Genomic DNA, 12,500 nt, shown 5'->3' on the forward strand with positions numbered 1-12,500 from the left:
TTACCTCTGCTTTTGGAGGTCTTCCTAAAGATGGACATTTTTCAATCTGTACGCAGTCTCTGCCATTTGAATGTAGCCTGTAACCTGAGTTGCAAGAGCAATATGACGATCCTTCAGTGTTCACACATGTGTGTTCACAGCCACCATTATTGACACTGCATTCATTCCTATCTGGAAGAAGACAAGTTAGTTTAGTATCTAGAGAAGAATTCAAGTTTTGTCACTTTCCTACATTTAACTTTCTCAGCTATAACTATTATATAAATAAAAACATATCTTGATACTTTCTCCATTTAAGCTAACTTTATAAAACGGATCAGCCACAACTTTTCAGAAAAAAAAAAACGTTCTTTCCTACTGAAGTAATTATTTTTCTTCTAATAAAATTTATTGTAAAGTAAATTAAATAATGGAAGTCATGTACTTTGCAATTTATTCCTACTACCGCATGGAATTTCCATTGCTGATTTATAATGACTTACAAGAACAATAAATACCACATAATTTTTCTTATGTTATTTTTAAGTGTCCATCAAAATAGTCATTATTTTCCATTATGAAAATATGTATTTCACGTGGTTGTGTTAAGTAACGTAGCCAGATAGTTCATAATAAATCAATCAATGGATATGTAAATGCAAAGACAACTTTAATAGAAATTAATGCATCAAACAAGTTCGTCTATGTGAAAAATAGCACCCAAACATATTTTTGAAATTAACTTCTATTTAATGGACATTTATTATATCAATCAAATAAATTCATAAGAAAAATAATCTAATATGAAGATATGTTTTTTTTCTTTTTTCAAGAAACATAACAAAACTAAACGTAATTGATATTAATCAAATAATGGAAACAATTGGAACCTTGGTGCTAAGTAATGGATTAGAAAAAGCGAAATAAACTTTGCATATATAATAAAGAAAAAATACCTCCACAATGCGTTCCCACAAAGAGATCGTATCCCTGCCTGCAAGAACAGTGGTATGACCCAGGGGAATTGGTGCACACGTGTTCGCAGGTATGGGAGACAGCGCACTCGTCCACATCGCGACAGGATCGTTCATCGTGATTCAGCTTGTAACCAGGAGGACAGGTGCATTCGAAGCTTCCCCAGTTGTTGATGCAGTGGTGTTCGCAGCCTCCATTGTTTTCTTGGCATTCGTCTTGGTCTGATAGATTGAGATGACTACATGTGATTATTGGTGGTCATAACATCCATCATCTTTCTTTTGTCTCATGAGAGACAGAAGAGACCGTATGCAGATGATTTAACGATTCTGCATGTTAACTTAACACTTTTCAATATCTAATGCAGTGTTTCCCAACCCTGGGGTAAATTACCCCAGTGGGGTAATGGACCTGTATTTTTGGGGTAATCAAGATGTTCTGAAATTGAGTTATTCACATTCCCATAATTATTGCCATAATTCATACACAAATTCTGCCATAATTAAAATGGAAAAGTTTGCCTTAGTTTTGGATCCTTAACTATAAGCAGCCAATAGCGGGCTACATGATCCATACAGTTCATCAGGTGGCTGCAAAAAAACATCCGATGTTACCGGGTATATGTTCAATTGGGGTAATTGATTAGTTGGATATAAAATTTAGGGGTAATCATTTAAAAAAGGTTGGGAAACACTGATCTAATGTCACTTGGCATGGAGAATGCAATAGCTAGAACCATAAAGTAGGTACAGTAAAATGAAGGTATGGAACATGCAGCTTTCAGACTAGCCATACACAACATAAACACCAACGATGTCCTATAGCAAAATAAGAAAATATTGACATGAATTAATACACAGCATTTACTTAATTTAGTTTTCAAGGGGGCCATTATCAGAGTTGAATTTCAACATGTTTTTTAATAATGCTCTTTCTTCTTTCTTTAGGTAGTAATATAATGTCAGTTCATGTAAAATGAATTAAAACTGGCAAAGTGAAGGAATAAAATTCTCCAAGGGGTTTTGACCACACCCCACAAAAATTAATTAGATACAGTCAAAGTTTTTTCTTATAATTAACAAAATCTGAATTTTACAGGCATGTGAAAATTTGAACTTAATTCCCGTAGAGTTAATTTTCATTAAATCTTCCGTGGGAAAAATAGTAGTAAATTAATTACTTGATGGCAACGCCTTATGAACCTCAAGGGGTTTGCAATAACATACGAGTATTACGAAATCTTGATAAAGCAATACGCATAAATTTTCAGATACAAATCATAACAATTCGATTGTAATTCATGAGAATCTTGTAGACCATTCAATTAGTTCTTTTGAGCATCTAATTTTATATTTTGTATGCTTTAGTATAACATTGTATGAAACACTTTTCAACAGTCTGCTACAATATCGCAATGCTTTCTTCTGGACCAAAACATTCATATATACCTTTCCGTTTATGAATAATCTTTCAGCATAGTTGGGCATTTTCTTTTTCCCACAGTAACTCCGCAGTTTGGGATGATGTTTCTGGGTACTTGTTTACAAGACCACACTCTCCATGTACAAATCATGCAAAGCTATTACTTTCCTCTATTACTTTCTCATAATCTAAAACAATTCGCCACATGGGAAACGGGTTAAAATTATAAAAAAGCTATAGATTTATAGAAAAAAAAACTAGCCTTGTTTCCTCAACTAAACGACCTGGAACTGACATCGTCAACATAGTCAACCAAACAGAAGTTCGTGATGCCAGCGTACATTTGATATAATTATATTTAAAATATATACTAAATTAAAATGAAGTAATTACTCAAAAGTGTCCCTATTTGTGAATTGTATATTTTATGGACACTTTTGAGTAATTACTCCATTTTTAATTTAGTATATACCGGTATTTTGAATATATATCATATATAAGCTCATTAATGATGTCACTAATTTCCAACAATTCAAGACATCATTACCCGTCAAATACAAACATTGTTATTCATTCGGCCGTCAACATTCTTGATTATGCTAAGCAAATAGTTTCTTAGAGCAGGTTGGCTTCCAATAAGGGGCCTATAGGATTGTCAATGAAAGAAAGTACGGAGGACATTAGATACGAAACAGCTTAGTTGTTAACACCAACACACATGATCCTATTGCTATTCAGTATGAACTAGCAACCAAAAAAATTTTTCTTTTCATAGACTTTTAATCGAAGAAATATTCTTATACAAGTTATGGATTTAAAATTAACATCACAAGATTCATTTTTAAAATTATAGAATATTTTTCCACTGTTTTCTGAACAATAAGTAGTGGATAGGGAGATCTAGAATTTAGTCGTGGTGGATATCCTAAATATGGCTTAGAATAACATATTCAGTTCATCTCGAACTTCCCATCGTTCAAATGTCTAATTCACTTTATAAATGCAATAAATATAATTATATTAATTAGGTAAAAATATCATAACCTCTTTTCGATTTTGTTTTTAACATTGGTTGTGTTCAAGATATTAAGTTAAGGGAGCTGGTACAAAAACCAATGATTTGCAGAAATGTATGTTTTGTTTTGGGTGCGATGGAATTGCAGAGACAAGGCAAAACGGAGTATGACAGTAAAAAATGAAATACCTGAAATTTTAACAGAAGTGGAGCAAACATTATAAAGAATATTGAAGATTAAAATGATCTCAGAAAACACAGCACGACAGTACATGTGTTTTTCGTATACTAGCAACAATCATGAAAACGAAAATTCTGGATGGGCTCTCGGATGCAATAGCACAAGTATCACAGTCAGACTAGATACTGATAGAAGACCAATGGAGAGAGTTCCTTTTGAGGAGGATATAATAGATAAAGCGTATCAGATATAAATCAGAAGAGAGAAGCTGAATTCGAGTTCGATTTCATCTAGATAACATCAAAGAAAACGGTTGCACTTTGATTTAAGGCAAGGCTTGCTTAACACAACATATACTTCTGCAAGTTAATAACGACGGCTAAAAAAGAAGATTTAGAAGAACCATTCAGAAGAGGATACATGTAATCTGAATGGCATGTCAAACTAAAAAGTATCACAAAAATGTTTCAACTAACACAAGAAAGAAATGGTTTAAGGAAATCGCTGATAGATGGCATCAGAAAACATATGTAAGGTGGCAAGAAAGAGAGGATATGAGGTGGGGAAAGAACAAGTGAAAAAGAATTTCTATACAAAGAGGAAAAGAGAAAATATTAATAATATAAAAATGACCAAGGATAGCAGAAAAAACCCCGAAATTCAAGTAAAAAATTAGCATAGGCGACTCATTTGAAAATTAACTGAGGATTTTAACATTAGAGGGAACAATAAATGAGCACAAAGCAGTAAAGGCTAAACGGCGAAAAATGGAAATCTGGTAAAGGAAGTTATAGGAGCAGTAGAGGGGAAAAAGAACCACGACATATTAACGTAGAGGTATTTTCAATGGGAGATTTATCTGAGGATACCATGAAACCACTGGGAAAGATGCAGAGGGAAAGGCTGAGAAAAATTGCAGGAGTCATAATAGTTAGTATGGCCTCATACCACAAAAAAACAAACAAACAACAAAGTCAGTCTTTGTAATAAGACATCTACAGGAAAACATACCATATGAAGAGGAAGAGATTATAACACATATTTGTGATCTCGAAAAGTCTTTTGACATAGATCATGAAATGATGTAGAAGGTGACAAAGATAATCAATAAACTAGTGATATAATTCTACCATAACAACAGATTTACAGGGATGACATTGGTGGTTTATAATAGCAATACCTACAAGAGAACAAAGAGGAGACCTCTGTGAAATACTTAATGCAGATTACCGAGTATTACCAGAGGAATATGTTGTAAAGGAGGTGGGAATATTCAAATGGAATAAGAGTGGAATTGAGAGAAGACAGAAATAGACATAACCAAGCTAAAACTAATGGTGACTAGAGAGGAAGGAAAAGAAAAAGTAGTGAGGAAAGTAGCCATGTGACTGTTGTGGGAAAGGAGTGGGGGTGAACTCTGTACTACATTCTTGTGATACTGATGTCACAAAAACTATATAGATTGCAACAAATTTATATGTACTGTAGTATGAGGTTTTCAATGTCCAAACTGTACAAAAAGAGAAAATGAAGGAGGGAAGGGTGTCAAGAACTCTATTGTGAGAAAAAGGTAGGTCTTAGAAGAGAAGCATTTTTTGTTATTTTGAAGACACACTTGACAACAAAGTGGGAGGTGAGAGCGGAGAAAGGAAGAAAGAATACACCATGGATAAAATGGAGAGGTAGATGCACCAGTAAATGAAAATGTTCAATTAGCATGAAGAGAAAAAAATCTTACGAGGGGTACCCAATGGCAGAATTTTTTGTTGGCACTGACAAAGACAATTCAGGCTTTAAAAAGGTGGGACCTTTGAATGTTAAAAATCTCTGCTGGAGTTCGGTTGGAAGATCTTATACAAAAGAGGAATCATCAAAGAGATGAGATACCAAAAGGCTGCGAAAGGATAAGATTTAAAAGATTAAGATGGTTTGGACACGTGTTGAGAAGGGATGACGAACAGTTGATAAAAAATATCCGTAGCTATAATAGTGGGAAGAGGAAGTTCTGTAGGAAGTTCCAAGAATTCACGGAGAAGAGAAATGATGAAGACCCAAACTAGGAATTCAGCAAGAAAAACTAACATAAAAATAGAGATGATGATGAATAAAATCTGGTTTGAAATATACATAAAAGTATAAAGCAAATAACAGATTTTAGTATCTACATATATGAAAAATTCTATAAAAAAGATAAAAAATAAAAGCAATTAGATTACAACACTCCCAGAGAAAGCTTTTCAGTTCATATTAGAACCTGTTAAGTGAATCTTTGGTGGATCGATATATTCGCCAAGTTCTAGAATCTTTTGTCTAATGTAATGTCATCGTACAAAATTCAGTTGGAATTATTTACAGCGTATTCACTATCCATAAATCCTTGAGAGCTTAATCTTTTTTTAGTATCCAATTACTTACTTCTTACTCTAATGAATACGAAAATTTTTATTTCCTATCTTGACGAATAATACTAGAATCTTTATCATGAGAAATTGATAAAGGGTCACAATAATGAGTGAATAATGTCAATAGAACTTTGTTTAATAACTTATTTCTTTCACTGTTTTCCTTAAAATACTTAATTATCAGTTACAGAATATTACTATTACGAGTCTATTAGATATATAGGCTCAGAAAGTTAATTAATGGCCACATCTCTTGCCTTTCGTTCAAAAATTCAAATTATGTTTATGTTCAACTAAATGGTCAACAGTATAGTTTTCCTTCTGTACATAACTTGTATCATATTCTTTAAGCCATCAAGTGCAACTTCGCCTGACTTTAATATTGTTTTAATTTTTTATTTTATTTCTGAAATATCAGTTGCTTCATCCAAAGTAAAGGTGCTAATGACTTGATTAAAATCAATTATTTGGTTGCAGTATACAAATTCAGCATATAAGTATGAGCAACATAAGAATATCAGCGTTAAATACTTAATAATATGATAAATTAATTAAGATAGCCGTTATTCCTTATCCCTCACAACCATACCTCATTAATAATTTGCATGGGGGTCTCATGGGATAACAAAAGAGAAACCTCTTTGCGGAAAAAAGATAAAATCATAAATATTAAATCAATGCCATCTCTATAAGATTACGGAACACTGTGTCACTTAAATAATCCTATGGAACAAAAAAAAAAAAAAAAAAAAAAAAAAAAAAAAAAAAAAAAAAAAAAAAAAAAAAAAAAAAGAAGCTTAAGTGTAAAAGTCATGGGAATGGGAAACTGGTAATAATGAGTAGTGGCCAAAACAAAATTTATGAAAAATGAACTTCCCGGATATTTCACGAAATTCATGAAAATGAATATGTCCCTAGAAGTAACACCCACTGGGAAGAACCCCAAGCCATATGAACTGGTTAGTTCCTGTAGTTTCCCTTTGCTGTGCTTATAACAGGACTCGGAGTTCGACATAAGATTGGAAAAAAATTTTGCTTTATCATGTTTTAACAGATTGCAAAAACCAAAATCATCTGCTCTCCCTTATAATTAATTGACTGCTTTCTAATCTTTACAGACAATTTCAATATTTTTTTTTTATTTCTTCAGTGAAGAAACTCTAGAAGTAAGTTATTATACTCTCAATTCTGCAATGAACTCCTAAATACCATCTCAACTTATCAATTGTTTTTGTATCGATGACTGACAAAATGGAAACAAATACGCAGCCTGTATATGAATGTATATAACTATGTATGCAAGCATACAGTACATGAGTGTTTATGCAGAGGTTATCAAATACATAGATGAAATTAAATGCGACTTACCAAGGCATGATCGCTGATCCTCCTGAAGGGTGTATCCCGGTGGACAAGAGCATCTGACTCCTGTAGCAGTATTGTGACATCGCCTTTCGCATCCACCGTTATTTATAGCACACGAGGCTACAAAGAGTTAAAGGACAAAATACAAATATATTAAACAATACCTCTTTTCTTTTTATGTTCTCATAATGGCAAAGTTTTAACTAGCTTACCTTAGACAGGGCCTGTTGTTACGATTTAATCCTTTATTAGCAATATATTTTTATACTCAAATACTAATGCAAACACGTACAATGCACCCAACTAACCTTTACAATCGTGCTTATGTGCGTATCTGCACACATACATTATATATCTATCTAGTAATGAGCTGCAAAACATTGGATGTTTTTATTTAATGGCATAAAGGAAGGTGATATAAAATCAGCCACTCTCTCGATCTAAATATCCCACTTAGTCACATATTTTTCTTTATCATTCCCCGTATAACTTTCTTTCACAATTATAGGTACCAAGGTCTATAATAGACCTTACTAAGTAAGCTACTGTGAGGTATGCACTAGTACTTACGAACACACGACTGGCCGTCGGCTGCTAGAAGGTACTTGGAATGGCAAGTACAAGCAGGACCAGAGGTCGTTTGGTGACAGTGATGTTGACAACCTCCGTTCCCCACCTGCAAAGCAAATCAGTTTATCATCATCAGTATACACACGAAAAGGAGACTTCATCAAAATTGCATCTAAATACATTAGTAACGACTTTTTATTCTTCCTACGAACCGAACAAGTAGGTTGACAACGCGTGGCCCTCACTAGCACGAAACCTTCCCTGCACCCACAGGAAGGCGTTCCTCCGGCCCCCACCAGGCAATGCTGCTCGCATTCCAATGCGGGGCACGCATCCGACACTGAAAACAGGAGTAACCTTGCAATTAATAGTGAAAAAAAAGTTTAAAGTTATTAAATAACTCCTGGCGATGAAGGTTACTAGCCAACAAACTCGCACAGTTAGTATAATCCTCAGACTCTGTGGCTTAATTAAAAGACAAAAAAAGCGAAATAATGCAGAGCAAAAGGATAATAAAATACTGAGGATAAAAAAATCCAATAATTGTACCGAAAGAAAACGAGTAATAAACCAAAAGAATAGATAAGATTTAATATTTGCGTCCAAATAAGATGACGAGGACGACTAGGGTGGGGGGAGGGGGGGGGAGAAGAAAGCAAAATAGGGAAGGGGGAGGGCGAGGTAGGGGAAGGAGAAGGAAGAGTAGCAAGTGATTTGCAAGAAAAAAATATGGTACGAGAAGAAAACCACGTGAAAGGAAGAAGAAAAAAGCAGCAGAAGAAGGAAGGAGAAGAAGAGAAGGCAGCTTATTTCATGGCTCATTTTCGCATTAAGGCCTCCTGCTGATCTGGTAACAATGCAATTCATCTCGCTTCCTTTGATCGTCGTTGCCAACGCTCGCGAAGAATCTTCTCTGTATTCTACTCCGATGGCAAATGCATAAAGATATTCCAACTGATAGTTACGGTCTTCTCGAAGGTCACCCCCCCCCTCCTACTCCAATCTTGCAACGCCAGGTAATCTAATAATCAATTAAAGAGTGCGATGATGAAAGACTCGACTCGAGAGAATCATGAAAGCTTACCTCACTCAAGTCTGACCGAACAGATGCCTTCGCCTTCATTCTCTTTGTATTTATTGCCTCCTTTTAAAGAGCGAATTACATTCGCCATGAATATAAACAAGCCGTGATGACAAGTAACTGACTTAGATAAGAGATTCGAATATGAATGCACCTTTTTTCCAGTTTTATCTGTGCTGAGATGCAATAATACTATTTAATAGCTTCCAAAAGAATAATCTAAGGCAAAAATAATTCGTGTACCTGAAGTGTACGCATTTACATGACTACAGTTTCACTGATACATATATATATATATATATATATATATATATATATATATATATATATATATATATATATATATATATATATATATATATATACACATATACATATATATATATATATATATATATATATATATATATATATATATATATATATATATATATATATATTCTGAAGAAGTGTTTTAATTCTTTCATTCTACCTTATTTTGAGCATTGTTCTCCTGTCCGGTATTCAGTAAAATTTGGGAATCAAATCCCCTGAAATTGCAAATAAAATTCAGACTATATATCATTTTAGTGAGATCGGTGTTACTCTATGGACATGAGTCATGGTGACAATGAAATAATCTCCAATAGATTTAGTAGATTTGAGAACAAAGCTCTCAGAAGGACATTGGAAGTTAAATGGCAGGAGAGGATTAAAAATGCAACTATAAGAGAGATTACTCGAGTGCCATATTTGGATGAGATCATGGTGAGGGTTGGTGGAGATGGTTTGGGCCTACTCTTCGCTCTCCCCAAGAGAGATTAGTTCACCAAACGTTTAACTGGGTTCCACGAGGCCCTAGAAGAGTTGGAAGACTCAGCTCTACATGGCTGAGGACTATGTAGCGTGAAGTAGGAAATGGTGAGTGGAGAAGTATTGAATTAAAAGCTCAAGATAGAGACGACTGGTGAAATCTAACCCAGGCCCTTTGTGTCAATAAGCGTATGATATATATATATATATATATATATATATATATATATATATATATATGTATATATATAAATATATATACATATATATATATATATATATATATATATATATATATATATGTGTGTGTGTGTGTGTGTACAGTATACTTGTATATACACAAATATATATAGGTATACTGTATATGTATATGGATATATATTGTATGTATATATACTGTATATGATACCTAGTCAGAGGTTGCAATACATGTCAGCAATAAAAGTAGCCTACATGAGAACAGAATGGCAGAGCCAAAAGGCAGTGCAATGTCCTTAAGACTGAGCATATATACAGTACTGTACATATGACCAGTGCCAAAGCCCCTCTCCATCAAGCTATGACCAAGGAGAGCCAGGCATTGATTGCTGATTTCTCAGCATGTAGACCTATTATATAGGCTCCCCCAAAATCCCCATCCTTAGCTCACAAGGATGGTAAGGTTGCAGACGCTACTAGAAACTATCGCACTTGAGCGGATCTTGAACTTCTGTCCATCACATTACCAGTCAGTGATGTTTAAAATTTGATACCACGAATGCTTTAGTACTTAGAGATACACACGTGCACACACATATGTATACTGTATACTGTACATTTATATATATATATATATATATATATATATATATATATATATATATATATATACATATATATACCCTATATAATTAAGAGCAAGTGTCTGGTTTTATATATATATGTATATATATATATATATATATATATATATATACACACACACACACACACATATATATATATATGTATATATATACTGGCAATATATACATATATGTATTTATACATTTATACACACACACACACACACACATATATATATATATATATATATATATATATATATATATATATATATATATATGTGTGTGTGTGTGTGTGTGTGTGTGTGATTTTGGTCCATAATCATTCTCTTTGGCTAGTTTTCTAATGGCTGTAGCACTTGTGACATCAATCATTTTAAGAAAACTCTTTTCTAGTTATACATATCTTTTCCTGTTTTCAGGACAATAGTTTTTAAATTAAAAGACACAATTCATTACTATGATGCTCCATTTACTGAAATTTTCCCGACAACTGTTTCAGCAACAACGAATGGCTTTCATCAAGGTTTAAAGACTTAATGAATATATATGTGTATATATACATACATACATATTTATATAGTTAGTTAGTTCCTTTGTGTCGCTGCAACCTCATCATCCTTGTGAGCAAAGATAAGGTGTTTGGGTGAGCCTATAGGTCTATCTCGAGTCATCAGCTGCCATTTCCTGGCCCTCCTTGGTCCTAGCTTGGGTGGAGAGGGGTGCTTGGGCACTGATCATATGTGGTCAGTCTCTAGGGCATTGTCTTGATTGATATGGCAATGTCACTGTCCATTGCCTCTGCCATTCATGAGCGGCCTCTAAATCTTCAAGTGACAAGTTTGTTACAATACGTAAGTGGGAGAATATTATTGTGTTTAACAATGATTCTGAGATGAGTCGGTGTCTTTATGAAAAATGCACAAGTCAGGGTAAGGGCATTACCTATAGGTGTAGTGGTAGGGGGGTAAGACAGTAGTTCCCATATGCAGACGATTAGGAGAAATTGAATATGAACTGCACTACTATGAAAAAAGCTTTAAGATGTTCATGTGAGCAAATTGAGAGCAAATTTATGAAAGTTATAGGGAAAATGGAAAAATTAAAGTGGTAGACTGATAAGTATTTGGCAGTAAATCATAAATTTCGTACTACATTGAGAGATGAATTTTGAACAGGTCTATTGAGAGAAGCTAAACTGGTATTGTAGGAAGGGAGTGTTGAGCCAACTCTCCTTTATGGGAAATAAGTGTATTGCCGAGTTGAAATATAATTAACAAATTTCAACTATCAAAAGAGGTAGTCAAATCAGTAATGTAAGCAATGTGTCTAACAGATTTATGTAGTAAGATTGAGGAACGAAAGATTATTAAAACTGATAGGGGTATGAAGACACAAAGAAAATAAGCTGCTACTTTAGTAGGCAGTCTACCGTGCAATACTTGATCTACCAAAAAAAATGTTTGATCTACCTCTTTGTTTATTTCAGCAGGCAGTCTACTTGCAAAATTTAATCTCCAATTAGCCATGTGAGGTGTTCTACCTAGTGTACTTGTTAAAACAGGCTGCTTACTTTAATTAATAAAAGGAGATTGAAACAAGATATAGATATCCAGTAGTTCTATGTGCAACGCTAGAATAAAGACAATAATACAACGTGAGTGCAAATAGGTATAGTAATTCATTCGGATGAATAGCCTGCTAAAATAGCTTTTGTTGCTCGTGTGAAAGTAAAAAAAAAAAAAATCCACGAAATAATTACCGACGGTGCTGGTGAGCACAGCTCAACATGTACCACTTGCCAGAACATAGTAGCAGTGATGTAATGTTAATTTTGCGAGCGCAGCAAAACCATTGGATCTGTAGCCAATGGGACTCGATCTCGGTATTGTCA

General features: G+C 33.9%; 1 protein-coding gene across 11 annotated transcripts in view; it reads right to left on the reverse strand.

The window, feature by feature from the left end:
• LOC137655707 (signal peptide, CUB and EGF-like domain-containing protein 1) overlaps positions 1-12,500 on the reverse strand; it is a 348,295-nt gene that overhangs the window by 41,487 nt on the left and 294,308 nt on the right. For all 11 annotated transcript variants that reach the window (XM_068389764.1, XM_068389755.1, XM_068389720.1 and 8 more), the window contains 5 exons: positions 8,122-8,249; positions 7,910-8,015; positions 7,343-7,459; positions 936-1,175; positions 5-171 (listed from right to left, as the gene is read on the reverse strand). In XM_068389764.1, coding sequence (XP_068245865.1) covers positions 5-171; positions 936-1,175; positions 7,343-7,459; positions 7,910-8,015; positions 8,122-8,249 — 758 coding nt within the window. The remainder of the gene's footprint in view (positions 1-4; positions 172-935; positions 1,176-7,342; positions 7,460-7,909; positions 8,016-8,121; positions 8,250-12,500) is intronic.

The sequence above is a fragment of the Palaemon carinicauda genome, chromosome 1 (genome assembly GCF_036898095.1).
Source record: "Palaemon carinicauda isolate YSFRI2023 chromosome 1, ASM3689809v2, whole genome shotgun sequence".
Classification (NCBI taxonomy): Eukaryota; Metazoa; Arthropoda; class Malacostraca; order Decapoda; family Palaemonidae; genus Palaemon; species Palaemon carinicauda.